The sequence below is a fragment of the Lontra canadensis genome, unplaced genomic scaffold (genome assembly GCF_010015895.1).
Source record: "Lontra canadensis isolate GAN:19392208 unplaced genomic scaffold, GSC_riverotter_1.0 scaffold31, whole genome shotgun sequence".
Classification (NCBI taxonomy): Eukaryota; Metazoa; Chordata; class Mammalia; order Carnivora; family Mustelidae; genus Lontra; species Lontra canadensis.
The window spans coordinates 10,909,617-10,933,550 of record NW_022631025.1 but is presented as its reverse complement, the minus strand read 5'-3'; the positions used below and the strand labels follow the sequence as shown (position 1 = coordinate 10,933,550).

The 23,934-nt window shown below is 38.4% G+C and overlaps 1 protein-coding gene across 4 annotated transcripts in view; it reads right to left on the bottom strand.

Annotated features, from left to right (window-relative positions):
• The window catches only part of SMC5 (structural maintenance of chromosomes 5), a 94,676-nt gene that overhangs the window by 18,593 nt on the left and 52,149 nt on the right, over nucleotides 1-23,934 (bottom strand). For all 4 annotated transcript variants that reach the window (XM_032866594.1, XM_032866596.1, XM_032866595.1 and 1 more), the window contains exons 10-17: nucleotides 22,093-22,247; nucleotides 18,613-18,726; nucleotides 16,397-16,491; nucleotides 15,636-15,768; nucleotides 13,325-13,498; nucleotides 13,059-13,228; nucleotides 1,345-1,468; nucleotides 873-995 (exon numbers count right to left, since the gene is read on the bottom strand). In XM_032866594.1, coding sequence (XP_032722485.1) covers nucleotides 873-995; nucleotides 1,345-1,468; nucleotides 13,059-13,228; nucleotides 13,325-13,498; nucleotides 15,636-15,768; nucleotides 16,397-16,491; nucleotides 18,613-18,726; nucleotides 22,093-22,247 — 1,088 coding nt within the window. The remainder of the gene's footprint in view (nucleotides 1-872; nucleotides 996-1,344; nucleotides 1,469-13,058; nucleotides 13,229-13,324; nucleotides 13,499-15,635; nucleotides 15,769-16,396; nucleotides 16,492-18,612; nucleotides 18,727-22,092; nucleotides 22,248-23,934) is intronic.

Genomic DNA, 23,934 nt, shown 5'->3' with positions numbered 1-23,934 from the left:
GCCTTTGCCCCTGGTGTTCAGGAAGAGACTCTAAAATCCTAGGAATTTTCTGATTGATGGGTTACTCGGGAGCCCACTCCTTGGATCATAGCTATGTTCAAGCTTAGGAGATGACTCAAGAAAGGGATAGACAATGCCAGCAAGACAAATCATGTGATCAGAGGGCTAGGCGTTAAGTCAGGGGATTACCTTGACTTACTGCTGGAGCCTGCAGGGCAGGCTTGTGGGGACCAACGCTGGGTGGTTACGGGGAGAGGAAACTGCAGTACACCAAGAGGGGTACTTTGGAACTCACTTTTGTTGTCCATGTTGTTCATGGGTTTGTGGCTCTTACCCTAGTTGCTCTTCTGTTTTTGGGAAAGGATTTGGAAGACTCAAAACTAGGCCACTGCCACTCTCACTCTGCCGTCAGCTCTTTGTTGGCATTTTTGTTAACTTCAGTGCATCACATTTCACCTCCTGCATGTTATCTTCGTATTTATCATTTCATGCATAGATATTACCAGAAAATTAAATCACCAAAACCATACGCTAAAGCCACTCTGGGTGGTGACTGTAACTCATTGGTACCATATTTTACGGGCTATACAAACTGTAGTAAAGGCTACCAGCTGCTACCTGCTGACAGGGGGACTATAATTTATACGGGTTAAGAGAACACACAGGAGACTCTGCGTATCTAGTGACTCCGTACGATACCCTACACCGTACCTCCCCCAGTCAAATAACATAAAATGCATAGTACAGTGTTTCAAATAATGCTTCCTCATCCGCAAAATGCATTAAATTCGTAAACTAAAGAGCATGTAATGAAATGCATATCCCAAGTGATGACACAGGAACCCCATAAAAAAATAAAAGCAAAACTGTACCTCTGTGAGACGGAGTTGTGAAGAAGCAGCCATGTAATCAGATTCTAGTTTGTTCTTCTCAGAGATCACTGTAGTATTTTGAAGAATTAAATCAACTTTTTGCATATGCAAAGAAGTACAAATCTAGGAACAAAAATCCCTAAAAGTTTAATTTGTTTGACAACTAAGAAAAGAAAAGTTTTAAAAAAATGTATAAACCATGACAAAGAGAACATTTTTCTAATGCAACTGATAGCTCAAGTTGTTCTTTTTACAATTATTTCTTACAAGAGAATTTTTCTATGTTTTTCTGTATGTTTAAATGAATCATCTGGAACATAACTTAGCTTAATGAGTGCTTTTAACCCATTTACTGACCTAAAATGAAAAATGTCGAAGTTAAAAATTATAGTAAAATCTTACCAAGAGCTTTTTTAAATCTAACTTATCTACCTGCTATAAAAAAGTGACTAAAATTAAGAAAATGCCTTACCTTTACAAAGTTTGTTAATTCAGTAACAAGTTTTGCTTTTTGAACATTTATTTCTCTGATTTTGGTACTTGCTTTTCGCTCTTCCTCCTCAAGGTTGCAAACATCCTGTTCCATCAGCTTTAAACTGTATGAAACACATAATGATCGAGAAATCAGAGTTAACACAGGTTTGAGCCCAAATGCTTACGTCTCCTGCTGTTTGATGGGCTTTTGAAGCCATGCTATTCAGACATAAACACTACTAGCTTCCAGATTAAACAATCTTGTTATGTAACTATTCAGGATTTAAAAGTATTTGTTGAGCACAGCTGAAGTAATGATGGTGGTAATGGTATAGGATCTGGTGTCAGGAAGATGGATTTGATCTCCTCTTTGCCACTGATGACCAGTATAACTAGACAAGTCACTCTTTAATTTTATATGACAGAGAGAGAGACAGAGAGCACAAGCAGGCAGAGTGGCAGGCAGAGGGAGAGGGAAAAGCAGGCTCTTGGCCAAGCAGGGAGCCTTATGCAGGGCTCAATCCCAGGATCCTGGAACTATATGACCTGAGCCAAAGGTAGCTGCTTAACCAACTGAACCACCCAGACGCCCCAAACAAATTACTCTTCTGAACTTTAGTTTATCTATAAAGTGGAAAAAGTAATAGTACTTCCCCTACAGAGCTATGATGAAAATTTTATAAAGGTAAAATATGTAACATACTTAGTACAGTGCCTGGCCCTTCACTGATGAATATTAGTTACTAACCATCGTTATGAATGTTGTTTACACACAGTCCCTTACCTAAAGTAGCTTAACTGAGGAGATCTGATTAACAGATTAAAAATATATAGCAAAAAGGTAATACAACCCTAAAAACTAATACTACTTTGCTATTCAAGGTAAAGAAACTAAGGATAAGAAATTAAGTTCCCTGAGATCGTGTGTGGTATGTGGTTACGTAGTACGTGGTTAAGATGTGTCTGACACCAGTCAAAGTTCTTTTCCACGTAGTACATGGTTAAGATGTGTCTGACACCAGTCCAAGTTCTTTTCCACCTCACCACGTTGTCTCCAGGGTAAAAGTAGGAGCCCAGTTTGGAAACAGTAATACACAAGAATGAACAAGTTCAGCAGATGTTGTAGACAGGGGCCTGAACAATACATGAAAGAGAGAGTAGAGGAAGCCAGGGAGGTGAGATGAAATGGGTCAAGTGAAAGGAGACTGGAAAAAGTTGAAAGTCAATCTAAGAAAAGGAGTTTTGTAACCAGAGGTGATTAACATAGGTATGAGAAGCAGGCTGGTGATGGGTATGAAAGGCCCTTTCACTACAAAAAACCACATTGCTTATGAAGAGAGAGTTTAGTTTTAGACAATGGGTCCAATAGAACAGTCAAACAGGAAAGGTTAGGTGTCTTGCAGATGATGAAAGACAGGAATGAGGACAAAGGTGAAGGCTGAAAAGAGGCTTAGAGATGAAAATCATCTAGGAAGCCAGACTAAATAGTATCTTGCTTTAAGCAACAAAGGTAAACTGTTACATTTTCCCTAATTGTTAATGGACAATGGTTTAAAAAAACAACAAAAAAACAGTAAAGAACAAATTCTCTTAATGCATTTCATGTATGATTCTATTTAGGAATGTGCTTAAGAACACATACTACATTAGGTGAAGGTAAACAGATACCTTAGCTCAAGGCAAGTAAGCGGGCATTCATTATTAAAGACTGACTATGCCATTAATATCTAAATCTTTATGGGGGGGGGGAAGGATAATCACAACAAAAAGTCAGGTCTGAAGCAGACCATGGGGAAAACCTTTGAACTGGAAGCCATGTTCCCTTCCTCTAGAATGAACACCCTAGTAGCTTTTATCCCCTCCTCTATATCCCAGTTTCTACAAAATATCCAAATACAGCAGAATGGATAAGGGGTTTCGAAGAGTGCTGCCTGGGTGCTCTCAGTAAGCCAGCAGTTTTCCTTCAGCTAAGATTTACACTATTTGCATATTCTGTGGAATATGTTATCATTAAGGCAAAGGCAGACGTAATTCCAGTTTTAACAAGGGAGATTTCAGCTGAAGGGGTGGGATAAACCCCCAGGTGCCCACTCTCTTCTGTGAAAAATCAGCATCTCCTCCTCCTTCCCTTTTACTCTCTTTCAAAATCAGTGAGAAAGTGCATAGCCTAATGGTCTGGACTGATCATCTCGCTGCCTGTACCACCTTCTTTCTTCTCCCACCAATCCAAAGTCAACGGACTTCTTATTCTGGATATAGGTGTGGGTCAGTCGTTCTCAAAGTGTGGTCCAGAGGCCTGTGGGGATCCCTGAAACCACTGCAAGGGAATCATGAACTACTCTCACTGTTGTGAGAAGACCTCAACTGCCCCCGGACTGTAGTGATGTTTGCAAGGACGGTATAAGAGCTATGGTGAATAAAAACACGTTAGTGCCCAGGGACACATCTAGGTAGAAGCACCAAAGTACACTCAGCGTCGTGAGATTCTTCAGTGCCATGTACTCAAAAATTTCAGAAATGTCCAATTATATTGCTGATGACAGTAAACATTAGCTATTAAGTCGTGAATCTTACATATTTTCATTTTTTACTTCAAGTATAACATATTAGTTGCAGGTGTGAAACATAATGGTTTCATGTCTGTATAGATCATGAAATGATCACCACAAAACTCTAGTTAACATCTGTCACCATATGTAGCCATCAAAGTTTTTTTCTGATAAAGAAAACTTTTAAGATCTACTCTCAGCAGCTTTCAAATGTGCAATACAGTCTTATTAACTAGTCACACGCCACACATTACCTTCCCGCGAGTCTTTATCTTATCCTGGCAGTCTGGACCTCTTGATCACCTATTTTACCAACCCCCAGCTCTCCTCCCTAGCCCCCGCCACCCCGCAACCACCAATCAGTTCTCTGTATCTATGCGTTTCTGCCGTTTGTTGGTTTTTTAGATGGCACTGTAACTGAAAGCATATGGCGTGTATCTGACTTACTACACTTAGCATAATACTCTCAAGTTCCACTCATTTGTCACAAAAGATTTCCTTCTTTCTCATGGCTAAGCAGTAGTGCAGCGTGTGCACACACATGTCCATGTGTCTGTGCATATCTCACTCCTTCTTTACCCATTCAGCCATTCATGGACACTGAGGGTGTGTCCATATCTTGGCTCCCATAAAGAATGCTGCAATGAATATGAGAGCACAATTTTTCAAATCTGTGCTTTCATTTTCTTTGAATAAATACCCAGAAGTGGAATTACTGGATCATGTGGTACTTCTATTTTCAATGTGTTGAGGAACCTCCATCTTGTTTTCCACAATGGCTGCGCCAATTTACATGTCCACCAACAGCAGACAAGGGTTCCGTTTTCTCCACATCCTTGCCAACATGTGGTATTTCTTGTGCTTTAATAACAGCCATTCTGACAGGTGTGACACGCTAATCTCACTGTGGTTATTTAAATATCCCTGATGATCAGTGACACTGAGCACATTTTCAGGTGCCTGCTGACCATCTATCTGTAGGTCTTCTTTGGAAAAAACGTCTGTCTATTCAGTTTCTCTGCCCATTTGTTAATCAGATTGGGGTTTTTTTGCTATGAGTTATAGGAATTCATTACATTTTAGATATTAAACCCTTACTGAACAGAATATTTCCAAGTATTTTCTCCTGTTCCATAGGTTGCCTTCTTGGTGTGGCAATGGCTTCCTTTACTGTGCGGAAGCTTTTAAGTTTGATGTAGTCCCATTTGTTTATTTTTGCTTTTGTTGCCAAGGTCTTGGGAGTCCGTTCTAAAAAAAAAAAAAAAAAATTACTGTCCACCCCCATGTCAAAGAACTTATTGTTTTCTTCCAGGAATTTTAGGATTTCTGGTCTTATATTAGTCTTTAATCCATTTTGAGTTGATTTTTCTGTTTGGTGTAAGCTTGTGGTCCAGTTTCAATCTTTTGCATGGGGCTGTCCAGTTTTTCCAGCACCATTTATTGAAGAGACTATCCTTTCTTCATGGTTTACTCTTATCTCTTTTGTCATAAAGGAATTGACCATAGATCCATGGGTTTACTTCTGGGCTCTCTATTCTGTTCCACTGATCTATGTGTCTGTTTTTATGTCAATACCTGTTTTGATTAATACAGTTTTCTGATACAGCTTGAAAACAGGGAGCACGATGCTTTCAGCTTTTTCTTTCTCAAGACTGCTTTGGCTATTTGGTATCTTTTGTGGTCCCATAAAATTTTAGGATTCTTCCAATTCTGAAAAATGCCAATGGAATTAGGAAATAGATAGGAATTCCACTGAATCTATAAATTGCTTTGGGTAACATAGATACTTGAATAATATTAATTCTGCAAATCCATGAGTACAGAAAATCTTTCCATTTATTTGTATCGTTTAATTTCTTTCCTTAATGTGTTATGGTTCAGTATAAGGTCTTTCAAATCCTTGGTTAAGTTTATTCTTAAGAATTTTCTTTTTGGTGTGATTTTATAAATGGGACTGTTTTCTTAATTCACCTTTGAGTCCGTTGTTAGTGTATGAAAATGCAACAGATTTTTATATGCCGATTTCGTACCTTGCAACTTTACTGAATTTGCTGATTTGTTCTACAAGTTTCTTTTGGTGGAATATTTAAAATTTTCTATGTAAAATCACGTCAGCCACAAAAAGCGCCGGTTTTACGTCTTTCCAATTTAAATGCCTTTTATTTCTCTTTCTTGCCTAATTGCTCTGATCAGAAATCCTAATTTCTAATACTATGCTGAATAAAACTGGGCAGAATGGGCATCCTGGTCTTGATCCTGATGTTAAAGGAACATATTTTAGCTTTTCAGTTGAGTGTAATGTTAGCTGTGGATTTGTCACATATTGTCTTTATTATATTCAACTATGTTTCCTCTATGCCCACACTGTTGGGAGTTCTTATTAAAAAATAGGTGTTATAGTTTGTCAAGTCCTTTTTCTGCATCTATTAAGATGATAGTTTTTTTTTTTTTGCTTTCTCTTTTATTCAGACATAGCCATAGCACTTACAGCATCTGTACACAGAAAATTTGTACCTATACAACATTCTGACATTAATTACTATCCCATCATTCTCTGAAAAGGGAGAGGGGCTCGGGAAGGGGCCTATTGAGTCTACTAGACTATCTTCATGGCATCACTGTGCCCTGAAATGACAGTGATGTGTCCTGTAATACTTGAAAATAGGTATAGAACCAAAGGTTACTAATACTGTTAGTGCCTTTCTGATTGGAGACCATGTTTCATATCTAAGCTTAGTATTTGGCAATACACTTCTTCCCATAACAAACAAACAAACAAACCAGGAAAGTCTAACACTGTCATCCCACACTGGCTGACGTTTAACGTATATTTGTAACACTAGGCCGCATTTTCCTCGCTATAACTAATTCCAGCAACTTGAACATTCAATACTGCTTCTTGTGAAACTACTAAGGATAAGTCTTAGTAGATCCTCTGAGCAACTCTTCATGGCCAACCCCTTCCTCCCTTGAGGTCAGAGGAGGCATATGTCCTACCGTGGCTGCAGCTTAGAAGAGTAAGTCTAACTGCCAGTCCCAGGCTGGCTCCTGCTGTTGTGGAGACTGGTGTTGCTGGGGATGGGACTGAGGAAGAGTGCCCTGTGGGGGTGGCAATGCAGCAGAGAGGATAAGCTGTTTCAAGGTTGCTCCACGGGAATCCTTCAGGCCTGTAAACACTGCTCAGGAGCTGGGTCAGCTGAGCCTGCCATGGGTGCTGAACTAGGGCAAGCTGGGAAGCCCGCTGCTGCTGCGTGACGGACAATGTCTGCGCCCGCTGCTCTCAGGAGCAGAAGTAGGGCAGCCGCTGCCCGTCCTGTAAGCATAGTGCAAAGCACCACAACCACCCCACAAGCTACGGGAGGAGGGACTCATGTAATCACTAACCACAAGCTGCTGACCTTGAGAAAACCTTCTGTGTGTCCTGAATGAATGGTGTTAGTGCAGCCCTCTGGGCTGCTCTGTGGCATTCGAGATGGAATCTGGACCCTGCTCCAGCTATGACATCGTCACAGTGTCACACTGTGGGCTCTAAGAGTGCTCTGTGTCCGGCTCACAGTGCCAGCTCCGCGCGTTCGTGGACCCTGACTTGGTGGACCTTGTAAAGTCTGCCGCTGAATCATGTTGTGTGTGCCACTGTGTCCAGTATGCAGTCCACTTGCATCCTGGTTAGTGTGAAACCTGGTCCTTAAAATTGAAGGTACAAGTTGCTGGATGTTAGAGGAATTTCCAGAAGAAAGGTGAACGGAATCCAAATTCAACTCAGGGCTTGACTGTTGTAAAAACACCTGCAGCCCTTAACCATGGGCCATCTGAAGTTTGATCTTCAATGTTGCTTAGTTTCCTTGTGGCTGGTGAGTATTTGCCTCTGTTAGCCATGGCTGTCGCTCTACCTGGTCTGTCAGATGCGGCACGGCTTGTAATTGGGCTAAAAATGGAGACTGAGCCAAGGCTTAAGGAACTGGGAAATTTGCAACGTGAGACCACACCGGCTGTACCAATGTCTGAATAACAGACTGACTAAACAATGACCTTCTTTGTTACTGTCTTTTCAGGAGCTGGTAAGCTGGGATATGGAGTCTGGGAGGAGTGCAGGTATCTGCTGGGTCCCTGTTGGTGTTGGGGAAGGGTCTGATTGCTGTGTGAGAGGATTTTCTTGAATTCTGGAAGGAAGCAGAAGGGGTTGAATTCTGGAAGGAAGCAGAAGGGGTTTCCAATGCTTTCTCGAGGCTTGACTGGGTCTATACAATTATCAGACCCAGAATCTTGGCTTTTGTCAGTAGTCGTCTCAGGAAGAGAGTCTTCAATGCCAAGTACTCATCACCCCTAACTTCTGCATAATTTAGTATGAGGTGAGTACAAACAAAAACTCTGGCCTTGAATTCTACTGAAGATCAATGATACAGTGAGTCTGAAGCCAAATCTGCCGTGGTCCTTTGTTCAGAAACGTGTATTAACAGGACATAGCTTTTCCCAAACTGCATTAAGTGCTCGTGACATTTCTGGCAAATGTTCTGGACCATCATGTGATAATTATAACTGGATGTTCATAGAACTTCAAATGTCCTATCATAGGTACTTCCTAGTACCTAGCAATAAAATTCTAAACTACGTCTAGATGTCTAAAACTCTTCATTAAGCTCTTTGACAGTACACATCCTGGATGAACTAAGTTGTAGCTGATCTGACAGTGGCTGCAATACAATCTCAACCACATTAGGGCCTATCTGTGCTTGTATAGTTCCTCTGAAACCATTCTTTGCTGAAGTGGATACACTGTTTACTGATTGGAAATTTCCCATAAATTACACATATTCATAGGTACATGACTCTCTTGGTCTCATATGCTTCCTCAAAGCATGTGACAACAGAATTCTGATATTAAGTACTCTAGTGTTAATGAGTCACTTTCCAGCAGATGGGTAGAGAATTTTTTTTTTTAAACCAGTGAATGTTCCCTCTCTGGGATAAAATAGTTTGATCCACAAGATCAAATGGTAAATATCGAAGCAACGAAGTTATATTCTCTCAGACACAAATAATACGCTTCCATCAGTCATGTCATGATGGCTGAAAAACAAAACAAACATCAAAAGCCTCAAACACTAATTGTGTAAATTCTTCATTATTGAGGGATGTTGGTTTCCGGTCCTGTCAAATGTCACTGGCATCTGACTGTGCTTTGTTTTCAGTAAAAAAAAAAATCAGTGCTCTTCTGCATAACAGATTTCCATTTATTCTTATGTGAACTCTTTGCACTTCCTGGATCTGGATGTCTGTTCCTTCTCAAGGTTAGGGAAGTTGTTATTTCTTCTTCAAATATGTGTTCTGCTCCTTTTTCTTCCTCCTTCTGTAACTCATATAATGTGAAATTATTCTGTTTGATGTTGTCCCATTGGCCCCTTAAGCTATTTTACTTTTTAAAATTCTGTTTTCGGGGCACGTGGGTGGCTCACTGAGGTAAGTGTCCGACTCTTGATTTCGGGTCATGTCATGATTCTCAGGGTCATGAGACTGAGCCCCACATTAGGCTCTGCGCGGAGTGTGGAGCCTGTTAAGATTCTTCCTCTCATTCTACCCCCCCACCCCCACTCCCGTTCACACACATGCGCTCTCTAAAAAAAATAATAAAATTCTTTTTGCTATTGGGTGAATCCTACTACCCTGGCTTCCACATTACTGATTTTTCTTCTGCTTCATCTAGTCTGTTGTTGGAACCCTCCAGTGTATTTTTTTAATTCAGTTACTGTATTCTTCAGCTCGGTGAAGTCTGTTTGGTACTTTCTTATACTTTCTCTTTATTGAAGTTCTTGCTGTGTTCATTACGGTTGCAAGTTTAGTGAACATTTTTATAACCATTACTTTGATTTCTTTTTTAGGTAAATTACCACCATTTCATAATGGTTCTTTTTCTGGTATTTTACCTTGTTCTTTCATTTGGAACATACTCTTCATTTCGCTTGACACTGTGTTGGTTTCTAAGCAGCAGATTAAACAATCCTCAAGTCTTGAAATGGCTTCATGGAGGTGAACCCTGTCGTTCAAACCTCCTCTGGCTCGGTGGTGATGTGAACCTTTGGGGTCTGAGCAGCCTGATTCACCCTCGCCAGCTCCCAGTTGCTGAGAGAGTGCCAAGTCCTGAGAGTGTTCCAGAGGAAGGAATCTCAGTCTGTTCCTAGTTTCAGGTGGAAGAGAAGCCAGAAGCTAGGACCCTCAGGCAGCAGCTTTTAAGGCACGCAAATATAGATCCAGTCCTATGGGACCATCATATACCCTGCTGGTCAACAGACCAGGCAACCTGGAAGTGTCCCCTAGGAAACTGTTGGGAAAATCAGGGCTCCACAGGAGTGAGCTCCTTTCTGGGAGGTACTGGTGAGCTTCAGCAAGGCCAACCAAGTACAAAGATGGCATCTCCTGGATCATGTTCCCTGAGAACAATTTCGTAGCTTATAGATATGTGGTAATCCTGAAGCCCCTGAGACTGAAGTTCTAGGACAAGTAAAGAGGTCTTTTTCAGAGGCAGACTGGAGATAGTTTCAGACCGCTGTCTGTGAAGTACCCTGGGGATAGTAATCTGCCAAGAAGATTGTTTCAGACCCTTGGGTGCCCAGCTCTGGCGGGGACTGGAGGGGTGCCACACACCTACTGCAGGTTAGAGGGAGAATACCAGAGTGGTGCCCACCAGTGCCTGTGTCCCAGGAGGGATTCCCATTAGGCGCCTACCCTGTGGGCAGATGCCTTTTTTTTTTTTTTTTAAATGATTTTATTTATTTATTTGACAGACAGAGATCACAAGCAGGCAGAGAGGCAGGCGGAGAGAGAGGAGGAAGCAGGCTCCCCGCCGAGCAGAGAGCCCGACGCGGGGCTCGATCCCAGGACCCTGGGATCATGACCTGAGCCGAAGGCAGAGGCTCAACCCACTGAGCCACCCAGGCGCCCTCCTTGGGCAGATGCTTTAAGACGAGAAATGAACCTCCAACATAAACGGCCTAAGCACTTTTTGTGCTGCTGCTTTTTGCTCAGGGTCCTGTGGTGAGTCTCTGCATGAACCGTAAAAAGAGCAAAATCCAGTCGTTACTGCTGTGCTGTTCTCCTGTGTATAAACCCCACTGGTTTTCAAAGCTGGACATTTTGGGGACTCATCTCTCTGGCAAAGGTCCCAAGAGCTGGGGGTGCCTGACATGGGGCACAAACTCTTTGCTCTTCAGGAAACAACTCTGTCTCTGTGATATCCTTCCCAAGTGCTGGTCACGCTAGGCGCAGGGTTTTGCAGGAGATCCTGTCCCTGTAGTTCCTACCCTTCTGGCTGTGAACCTTACATCCTTTGTTACAGAAGAGCTGCTGAGTTTGTTTTCAGGTCTTTTTCAGAAGGAACATTTTCTATGTAGCTGTTGATTTGCTGGGTCTGTGCAAGGAGGGGAGTTCAGCGTCTTCCCATGCTGCCATCTTGAACCACCTCCCAGTGGAAACTGAGTATGTATCTTTTTAATAGTCCTTGTGACGAAACAGAAAGCACACAGTACTTACGACGCATACCGAAGTATGATGGTTGCCTCACAGAAAAGCACTTGTGTGACTGAGTTGGGAGCTGGACTAGATTATTCTTTCAAATAAAAATGTTAGGGCACCTGGGTGGCTTAGTGGGTTAAAGTCTCTGCCTTCGGCTCCAGTCGTGGTCCCGGGGTCCTGGGATCGAGCCCCGCATCGGGCTCTCTGCTCAGCAGGGAGCCTGCTTCCTCCTCCCTCTCTGCCTGCCTCTCTGCCTACTTGTGATCTCTGTCAAGTAAACAAATAAAATCTTAAAAAAAAAAAAAAAGTTATTTCATGAAAGAAGACAAACTATCGTTATTTAGACTTAAGTATTTGGCAGATTTTACTCCCCCCACCCAAAGTGAACAAGCGAGTCTATCACTTCAAGAAAAGTAACTGCCAATATTTGTCAACAATGATAAACAAATTTCACGTGCAATTTATATTTTTGAGGAATTTGTGTCTACCACTGTGAGCCTGACAGCTTCCCAATTCTTAAAAGATTCTTCTGATGGGACTGGAAATCGACATCATTATTTTTTTATATTACACAATAAAATATGTCAACATATGAAAGACCAACATTTTCTAAAGGACTGATGCATGATGTAACAAAATGACATCATGTAAAAGATCCACTTACAGTGCAATGGACTTTAACGTAAGAGTAACCTACTTCCCTGATGCAGATTTCACAGAGCAACTGAACTTCAACAAACTGCATCTTGGCAGGTTGTGATACAGTATTAAGACAATAGACAAGTATCTGAAAAGTCTATTAAAGTACTCCTTCCTTTCCCAGCTACAAATCTATGTGAGGCCATGTTTTCTTCATCTATTTCAAAGCAACCTCTCACAAGAGACTGAAAGTGAGCAGATATGAAATGAAAGCACTCATTTAAAGAGACTGATATAAATGTAAAACAACACCACTCTTTCTGCTAAACATATTGTTTAGAAAACCATGGTTTTTCCTAAATATTTTAAACATCCCCAGTTTTAATTACTGATGTGGTAAATACCAATGATATAAACCGTACCAACAAAACTTCTAAGCATGGAAAGGGGTTCAAGGATTAAAAACAGCTAATCAGAGGACAGGAAAACTCACGCCACTTAAGATTCACCAACTTTTGCCCTACACACAATTTTGGGGGGATAAAATGTGTTTGTGGGAATTGCATCATCATGACAGGGTCCAGGCACACGTCAGAGATACTGGAGCTGTGGTTCCAGACCACGGTAAAGGGAGTCCAAAAACTTCTGTGGTTTCCCAGTGCATATAAGTTTTGTTTACAGTATACTGTAGTCCATTAAGTGTGTCACCGTGTTATGTCTAAAAAATACTTCACTGCTAAAATATGCTAACCACTACCTGTGCTTTCAGAGTCCTGATCACTACACACATATTGTCAGAATACCAAATGTGATAAAGAGGCACAAAGTGAGCAAATGCTACTGGAAAAATGGTGCCAACAGATCTGCTTGACACAGGGCCGCACAAACCTTCAATGTGTTAGGCACACCTGCACAGCACAACAGAACAAGGTAGGGCTATGTAACTAATAACAATACCCTCAGAGTGCCCTGCCACCCCACACCCCCGACCCTGCTACCCAAAGAGGCGGAATCCTACCTTCCCAGTTTGGAACTAATTTTTTGTTCCAGTTGTCTTTTCTTGGTTTTCCTTTCAAGAAGCTCCTTCTTCTTTTGTCTAAGTTCATTGTCTTTGTGTTCTAGATGTTTGTTTCTCTCATAGAGGGCAATCAACCCTGCTTCCACTGCTTGTAATTTTCTATTAATTTCCTACAAAAATATTCAAAATTGTTATTTTAAAAACAATTCTAGTTAAAGTATTACAAATCCAGTTAATATTCTTTTTTAATACTCAAAATAACCAACCTTTAGCTGTTCTTCTAAGTGTCGTCTTTGCTCAAGATCCACAGTGACTGTGAGAAACTGGGCTACTTTTAGGGATGTGTTACTGGAAATGACTTTATTTGAATAAATGGAAGTTTTCACCACATACTTCTCTTCTGCTGTATAGATTTGTTTTAACCGGGTTTCTTGTATTACCTGGCACAGAAGTCAAACAACGTCAAACAAGTGTTAGTGTACATTTAGTGAAAATATTTTTACAAGGACTGAGGCATTGGAAAATACAGATCAAGTGAATTTTAGAAGATCAAAACAGATGTGCTTTCAATTTTTTTTTTTTAACTTCTCCAGTAACATCTCTCAAAAGGTGACTGATACACTTCAGGTTATCATTTTGGAAAACTCTAAAGAAGAGAGAAGGGAGAAAACCCAAACAACGATGGCAAAAGTGACTATACCTTTATTTGACTACATAATCTCTCCCAAGTAAGTGTCCTTTTGGAGTTTTGTTGGGTCTACAGAAGAGATACCAGCAACCAGCTGCCCAGAACACACAACTGTGGTAGCTCACCTAAGTCACGGATTCTCACCTTCCCTCAGTTATATTGTTCACAGACACATAATCATATTTAATTCCTGGAAACACTTAAAGGATCTCAAATTTTTTATTTTTTTGCATTTTTAAGTCTCTCTCAGGAACTTAGACAAGAAGTTCCAAGAACTAAAGCTCATTCTGAAGACAATAACATTATTTTATATATTTCTGGACACTAATGAAGAACAGGCTTTCATAACACAGTTTTTTCTAATCTCTGAAGTTTCACTATCAATACTCTTGTGGCTTGTTTCTATCCAGAAGTTTATAGTCTAAGTGAAGAGATAAGGCATATTTACACACACTTAACAAGGTATAAGCTGGCATCCGCAAATTGCAGAATAATTTGGAATGAAAAGAAAGCAAGAAGTTAGGCTACTCAAGTTCTAATAAATTTAAATGGACAGAAACGGTGAGGGAAGGGCCCTCCCAACAAAAAAGACATCATGACCAAAGGCTGGCAGGAGACAATTTAACTGAAGGGGAGAGTCTTAGAAATTAATCAGAACAAGTCCATAAAGGGTCTTATACACATATATGGTCTTGTCTTCTTTTCTAAATGACAGGAGAGGTACACCCACATGCAAGTCCTAATATTTATTTCCTCAAATGTTCCCCATAATGAAATTTTTAATCAAAGACACATGCAACTTACTATAATCAGCTAGGCGGGGTTTTTTGTTTTTTTTTTTTTTCCCCCCAAAACAGTTGGCAATGAGCCCTCATTTCTACCTTATGTCAGTTAAGTAAAAAGAGTCCCTAAATTACAAATGAGTTGTCCTAGGAATACTGGTATACTAGATGGTAAACTTTTAAAACACATTTTGTAATAAATTCAATATAACAACTACTAGTTGGGTCTCTCACAGGGTCCTAGATGCTTATAAGCAAAAAACACTCCAAATGGTGTTATGGAAAAACCTGCTTTAGATGAAGAGATTTCTTTCCTGTTTCTGCCTGTGACAAGCAACAAATGTAAGGTGAGTCTTGGAGACTGGTTATATGAGGAGGAGAGAACTCCCGGCATGAGCAGAATATAGGAACTACGAGTGTGTGCTATGCTAGCCAGGAAAGGAGATCCTATGAAGGGAGGTCATTTATACCAGAGATAATCGTCAGGAGCAGCTTTAAGAAAGGAAGGGCTTGGGGTGCCTGGGTGGCTCAGTGGGTTAAAGCCTCGCCTTTGGCTTGGGTCATGATCTCAGGGTCCTGGGATCAAGCCCCACATCGGGCTCTCTGCTCAGCAGGGAGCCTGCTTCTTCCTCCTCTCTCTCTCTCTCTCTGCCTGCCTCTCTGCCTACCTGTGATCTCTGTCAAATAAATAAAATCTTAAAAAAAAAAAAAAAAAAAAAAAAAAAGGAAGGGCTTACCAAAACAGTTCTACACCCAGCCTACTATTCTAACATATACTTTCTCTGAAAAATAATCTGGAATACAAGAATTTAAATGAGTAAGCCAGTATTATAAAGTCTGAACAATTTGCCAAACAAGACCGGTGTCTCTTTTTCGGCTTCAACTAAAGCGCTTCCTTTAAATAACTCCACATCACTTACACCCATCATATAGTATTAGTCAATAGTCACTGTTTTCTGTATATTAAAAATGTAAAATACAAAGAATTTCTGTGTGGTTTAAAATAACAGAATGTCTTACTTCTTTAAATATCTCTAAATTTTTGCTTGATGTTTTTATGCTAAGAAGTGTTAACAAAATGAGGTTCTAGATTCAGTACTTTCTTACCCGTTCAATTCTTTCTCTGGTCCTTTCAGTTCCTACAGGAACCTCATGAATATGATAATGGCAGCAAAGGAAGCTCATGACGGGATCAGGGGCATCAAATAATTCTCGCAAGTAAGAGAAAAATCCATACTGTCTGAAATGAAAAGCACTTACTAGATTTTTCTTAAAAAAATATCATGTAAAGAAATCTGATAGTTGAAAAGTGGCAAATAAACAATAACATACAAATTAATGATGGTACAGCAGAAATTTCTGTGTATTTTAAAATCACTTAATATTGTGATTAATGTTGAGACTGATTTCCTTGTCAGAAAAATTTAATATATTCATCATTACAAACTATGAATCTTTTGTTTCTTCCATTGCTTTTATATTTAGAATGTTTACTTACATTCAGAATTAAGATATTTACTTATAACTGTTTCATAATTGCAAATTTTCCAGTTAGTCCTTCTGGAAATCACTCCTGCATTACGAAGTGACAATTTGTTTTATTTTCCCAACACCTAACCAACTATTTTAGTATCTTCCATTCAACAATCCAATATTAATCCACTGATCTGAAATATCACCACCATATAGTAAGTATTCCACAGTTTATCTGTTCCTAAATTTTTCCTTATTTTAGACTTAAGTAGAGATCCTAAGAGGGAATAAATAGCTTATAACATATTTATGTGAGAGATAATATATTTAAGAGCTAAATGGTTATTCAATATTCAAAGTAACAGGTTAATTCTAAAAATAGTTTCAAGACTTACTTTAGCTCATTCAGAGATCTTGAAGGTGCTTTGTCTGCATATGAGCTCTTGGGAGCAATAACAGCATTTACTCTTAATTTTTTATTGTCACGAATCTGAATATAAGGGAAAGAATATATTTTAATTACCATATACTATCAGTCAAAATGATTTTTTAAAGTTATATTCCAACTGGTGTTAGGATAGGATAGGATGACCAAAAACTGGATATTTAATGGTACTTTCAAGCAAACTTTTTAGTGTGATAATGACTCTATTATTACATGTTTTTACAGAAAGTATTTATCAGTGAAAATAGTAAAACAAATATGCTCTAACAGTCGAGGAAGCAGTAATACCAAAACTCTTCCCAAAAATAAGAGGAAGTGCAATGGTCATTCCCAAATCACTTTATGATTCTAGCATAATCTTGATACCAAAACATGAACAAACAAAAGCCCTCATGAATACATATGCAAAAGTCCTTTACAAAATATTAGTATACGGAATCCAGCAATATGGGAACAATACACATGACCGAGTAGAGTTTATTCCAGAAAGGTGAGATTGATGGAATGCTCCAAAAACCAATCTCACTTAAATCAATGAAGTACAAAACCCATATGATCACCCCAACAGATGCAGAAAAATATGATAAATTCTTGGCAAACTAGGAACAGAAGGAAACTTCATCATCCTGATAAAGGGCATCTAGGGTAACCGCACAGCAGACATAATACTTATTATACACGGTAGTATGGGGAATGGTACTCTAATAGATAATATCGTAGGAGGCGGTTATATACGATAAATTTCACAATTTAAAATACAAAGTCACACCTATGAGAGGAAGTTCTAGTCCTGTTGAGGAGAAGCTACGGAAAGTTACTTATCAGAGCACACACACAAAAATAAAGGTCAAAATTTCAGGAACCCAGGTCACATTATCCATATAGGATTCATATCCTTAGCACAAAAGAAGCCCGAGTTTTTGACTCAAAAAAGGCACTCAGTGTTGGCTAAGCAGGCCATTTCCGATATTAGACATTAGACATTAGATATCAGCCAAATGCACCTGACGGAATGCCCTTCACAGCATGCCACGTCAGACTCGTAATCTAAGAAAGCGACTTCTTCAGAAAGCTCTCACACCAGAACAAAAACTCCTGGCTAAGCTTAAATAATACCAAACTACACAACTGTCTAACTTTCTGGAGTCCATTCTGTAATTTTATACATGCAACTTTTTATGCAGTTACCATATATTCACATTCTCTGCAAACTCCCAAACCGGAGGGCAATATGGTAAAAGCCAAAAAAAGTAAGGATTCTTTCCAATCACTAGTGCAGCACAGAAATAGAGGACCGCCGACGTAATTCAGGGTCCTGTCCTCATTTATACTTGCTGACAAAGACTTAAACGAAACAAAATCTAAACCTAATCTTTAGGGTTTTAAAAGGTGACATACACAAAAGGAAAGAAATCTGACAATAAGAACAGCTAACAATATATATATATATATCGAATATATACACATATATATTATAATGTAATAAAAATCACAAATAAGCAGTATTCTATACACCTTTTCATTTATTAAAGGATTTAATCCTCATAGCCATCTTTTGAAGTAGCTCATATATCTACATTTTACAGATGAGGAAATTATGGCATAAAACATTTAGGAAACTTGCCCAATTTAGTAGCAAAGCCAGAATTCAAATCTTGGCACCCTATCTACAGAGTCTGTGCCTGTAACTACTAAGCCACATTGCCTGGTAGTAGCTTAGACTCCCAGGGTGTTTCGGTAGCCAGATATAGAATTCTCACTCTTTTTGAAGAGGTTTTATTTAAAAGCAACAACATATTGATTCCCACGCTCCCCATCAAAGAAAAGCTGAGTTCATTCCAGTACATCTTCAAAAAGGATGTCGAAGACCAAAAGTCCATCGTTATGGACTTTTTGCTCTTAAAACAGTATGACAGAATTATTCTTACTAACTCCAAATAACTTCAAAACATGTTACAGATGGAATTATGGACTGTTTTTTCTCTTGCAAAACAAATTCATTCGCCAATAATGAGATAAAAAAAGAAATTCACAAAATCAAATGATTTTATACAAAAGTTACTGCTGGTATAATTAGTTGCTATTTTTTGTTTTAGTTTGAATTTAAAAACTGAAGTACCAGAAGGTAAGCACCAGGTGAGTCAAAGTATTACACTGGTCACTTGCCTCTTTGAGGAAAACCTCCATATCTTCTTGACTCTCAAATACAAAAGCTCTCAAGTCATTTGATGAAATATGATTTTCAATGTACTTGGCATTTTTATTATCTTTCATATTGATCTAAACAAAAAGAAAATATAAGTAATATAAGTTAATTCTCATGAAATCCAAACTGAGTACTAGAACATAATTTTACTTTGAGTTATTTAACAAGTTTAAATTTAAAACACTTAAGGGGGATAAAATTTGGTACTGAAGACTCAACATTTTAAAACCTCTACTTAATTTAGTACCCAGAAACATCTAATGCATCATAAAACAAAAAATAAGACTTAAATAAGCACCTGATGCACATCAATTTTGATTTTATCTAAGAAGTAACTATGTTCCTTTCGAGTCAACCCTCTGGAAAACATCTGAAATGGCTCAGAAGGTAATCTAAGAGTATAAACATTTTTCATCTGTCCCCAAACTTTTACTATTTGTCTTCTTAATCTTCAAGAGGAAGTTATATATGGCAATAACTGATCAGTATAAAAACACAATTAAAATACAACTTTAATAGTGCTTTCAAGAGAAATCCTAGGCTTGTACCACTAGGATTTATTTTTTTAAGTATTAACAAACCAGGCCCTTCTGCATGTGAGGTTCAATGCTATGGAAAATACTAAGAAGGTCAAGACAACAAATCAATATACTTTTTGCAGATGCTAAGTTAAAAAAAAGCAAAAAAGCAGAACACTATAATAAAGATCCGTAACAGAGGTATATGAAATGTGCTCTCTTATGGAATTTTAGGGGGCAGATAGATGATCTTCAGCAGATGGAAATCCGCCTTCTTGAAAAAATAAAGATTTGTGAAAGAAGGTATTTATGTACCGTATATATAAAACACAGCATACTACTAGTGAAGAGCTAAGACTCTGGGTCAGACAGATGATGCTTCAAATCACATACCCTTAAGTCTCTGAAAGTTTCAGTTAGTTCATCACCAAAATGGGCACAGTACAATAGTCTACATCTCAGGAACAAATGTGGATTAAGAGAGCTAATAAAAACATTTTAGTACAATGCTTGTCATATACACATTGGCAAGTATTACTCTCTATTTTAAACTACAAAATATCAGCTAGCACGAAAACAGGGGAAAAGCGATACACAAGAAAGTAAGTCACAAGAAATACCTAAACTTGAACACTACAGAAATGTAGCCTCTATCGTTCCAATTTTTTTTTTTTTTTTGGTAGCAATTACTTCATCAGAAGCAATGGTACAAATGAAAGAGAAGTGGGTGTTAGCTACGACTTAGAGGGTAAAATAACCCCACTGTGACTGCAGAAGTCCCCTTTTTAAAAAGAGCTGTGGCTAAGTCGGCCTAAGACGGGGCTCTCATTATCCCTCCTTTACCAGAGTTCCCCTTTACTGGGGCTTCCACCTTGTGTAAGGTGGTGATGTGGTCATTCAACTCTTTGAAGAACGTCACCTGCTCATTTAGATAATAGTCTCAAAAAGTCACATGAATAGAGTCATTTCCGTCCCTGCCCAGCTTGTGCCCTTCCAGTAGTGACTGAGTCACACTGCTTTTTCCCCAGGTAACGCAAACTGCTCTGCACTGAGTCTGGCCTCCTGACATCCGGAAGGAAGATTTCACCAATTTGTTGGTTCTGCAGCTTCACCAGCTACTTAGCAAGCTCCTCTCATGAGATGGGTAAAGAAAATATTTGGCAAAGTTCAAGGCCACTGTTTCACAACCCAGTAAAGACAGAGTGGTAGGCAGAAGAGACACTGTACTCCAGAGTCATCTGGTGGTTGATGGCAGACTCGTAGTTCAGTTTTTTAACATGAAATCTTTCTGTAAAATCTATCTTAGAACCTGTTTTATAAATTCATTAATAGATCATAAATGTCCTCTTATATTAATAGACACCAAGAATGACTTTTTAATGGCTGCATAGTATTCCTTTCAATAGATATAGAATAGTTTACATGACCAGTCCATCTCTCTGGAAATTTTCCTCTTTGCCTCATCATCATTTGGGCTATTATAAACCCTGCTGTGAGGAACTGAACTATAAGTACTTCTTTGCACAATTCTCCCATTCTAGACTGGGCTGGTTAGAAATAACTCATGGAAATGGACAGTTGACAAGTAATATGGCTAAAATTTTAAGTTTATGGATTGCTAACTTGTCTACACTGATGACATTTCAACTAGATATTGAAGGATTAAGTGTATATGCTGGGGTGGGGGAATACGAGGGTATTCCAGAAAGGATAAAAAAAGCAAGACTGTACCTTTTTATTTCAAAGATTCAAATGTAATTTGAAATATAAATATATGCCAGCTAGTAATCCCTGTTGGTGACAGGCTGCTACTATTGGGAGATAAAAGGATGGCAAATTTACCAAAGTTGTGAATTATAATTTTGAGGTTGACATTTTAATAAAAATCTGTTAATTACTTGCATTATAAGTTATTAAGGCTCAAACTACTTTTTTCTATTTTCTTTCAGTCCTTACCAGATTAATCAAAACAATAATGTCTGCATCCAAAATAGATATTCCCTTCTTGATCTGGCAAAAATACTCTAATAATACATACCTGAGCAAGAAGAGAATACAGTATTATGCATATTAACTTTGCTAATATAATCTATTAAAAAAAAGACAACTACATGAAATGATTTTAAATAATAATACAAATATGAATTAAAGAAAGTAGAAGTTTTCATGAATCCTGCAAGGATCTATAGTGCACTCTTTCCTAAAGTTAAAAAAAAAAAAAAACAACTATAAACCAGCAATAACAATCCTTGAGTCATTTTGGGTAAGTTTTAAGTTCATATTATACCTAACTATATCACTGTCAAAGAATGTGGTTTTTACTTTACTTTCTCTTTCCACGGCCAAACTTTTAAAAATATTTTAGATGGAAATCTTCCTAGCCATTCCATGGCCACACTTCATTAAATGATTTACTAAACACAGCTTATCCTATTCTAAATGACCCCGATCATCAAAAGAGCTAGCTAGATAGGTTTATGTGTTCAAAAGACTGCTGGCTGCATTCTCAGAATCCTACGATTATTTATAGGTGACTTCAACTTCTGTTGGGTACCCCTCTCGACATAGTTATTTACAGCAGTTTCTAGCCCTTCGGGCAACATTTAATCTATGGCCTGCTATAATCTAGTAACTGCCAGAAGGAACTAGCTGACTGAACTAATTTTATACATGATTCTTGGTCAATAAGCTGACAGTTCCATACTCTGACAAAGTCCAAAGACTTATTGGTCAAAAGTCAGGTATGGATTCAGCAGCACATCAGTAGCCACAAGTCTGATAATGGGAAACTAAGATGTTAATAAGACTAGGAATTCTTAAAACAACAAAAAAAATCTATATTAGAACAAAAAATCTATAATGAATACAATAATGAAATACAATAATGAAACAGATGCTACCACAATGAACAAAATTTCTTACCGTGAGCATTATAGGCTCATAGACTCTTTGCTTAAATTTGTCCCGGTTATTTCTTAGCCATAAAACAGCATCATATGTGTCACGGTATCTTTGCCTCAGCTTATCTTCCTTCTGATTCATAAGATTGTCAAATCGTACAATATTATCACCCACACCTAAAAGGGAAAGTAAAGTTATTAGTTCTCTGAAAGCTTTAATTACTGAATCCATTAGTAATACAAAAGATACCTTAGATGCAAAAGTCAGCAACACCACTCAGCAAGTACCCACCACAGTGAGAAAGGACCACCATGGACAAATTATCAAATTTCCAAACACTTGAGATAAAACATGCTCTTTAAGCTATCAAAACTAAAGAGGTCACAAAAGTAAGTAAGCAAAAAAAAAAAAAGAAAGAAAAGAAAACACTACATTTCCTAACATGAGATGATCGCAACAGGCCTTCAAAATTCTGAGAGAAAAATTTTCAACGTAGAGTCACATATACAACAAAACCAAGAGAAGAGGATCATGAAATAAAGGCATCTTTAGGGATGCAAAGACTCTGAAATTAATCCCCAAATATCTCTTCCTATAAGGTAACCCAAAGATAAGGGAACAATGTAAGAACATACTAAGTAATATAAGAAAAAAAAAAAATGTACACAGAATTCAGGAATAGCTTTACCCAACACAGAAAAGGATCTGTGACGAAGCCCAAGAAACCCCAGAGGACTGCCTATTTTTTTTTCTTTTTAAGGAAATATTAAAGCAAATGGTTTTTTTAAAGGTAAATTAAAAGTTAAAAAAAAAAAAAAAAAGCCATCAGTGAAAGGAAATCCCACCCTAATGCATTACCCGGCTCTGCTGTGAACAAGTCTCACTGCTGCAAGAATCCTTACTATTTCTAGCTTTTAGAATTAACCCATAAACAGAGCACATAAAACTTAATATGGTTCTCAATAAATGTTTTCAGCCTTGAAGATATAAAAACCAGAGCACAAATTAGAGGACTTAGAATGTCAGAGGAGCAAAAAGTGAAAAGGGTGAGTACGAGTATTTCCGCTTACAAAATGTGCATTCAAGCACTTCTGACAACTATTTGACACAAGATAGAAGGATCACAACAAATCAATCATAAAGCTTAATGATTAGTAACTAATACTACTAATCCCACTGAGGAATTAATATAGGATAAGAACTGTTATGAGCCAAAATCTGTATCTCAAGTTACAAAACAGCAAAACATAGTATCTAAAATTAATCAATCAAGCCATGGTGAAATAACATGATAAAAATATAAATAATGGTCAACTGGAAAAAACTGCTGAGTTATTTAAAAATGCACACACCTGAGAGTGGGTATGGAGATCAGAAAGAGGTGGAGGAAACTCTGATAAACATACAAAATGGGGGTTGTTTTCTTTTTTACTGATCTTAGTCGTACACACTGAGTAGTTAGTACTTAAAACTTCTTCCATCTGTAGAATGTTATAAATCAATTTTCATGGTCCATAGGAAAGAAGAGCAAAGATGAAATCGAACAGATTTCAAAAGGGCAAAGCTAATGGAAGGTTCTGAAAACTAGAGTGAAGAGCTTAAATTTGATCTGATAAATAATAGTGAGTGACTCTGTGAAGAAAGTAAAGGAAACCATTTTTCCAGAATTAAAATCAACTGTCATAATCTGACATATATAAGGCAATGGTTAGCCAGTCACAAAGCACGGTATATGCTACTTATAGGTGATTAAGGCATAACTTGCAAAGACCAAGCTGAGCTTCCTCAACAAGGGGATTTGAGCAGCTAAAGACATGGTACCAGGGAAAGAAGAAAGCCATCAACAGAAATAGATCTCCATTT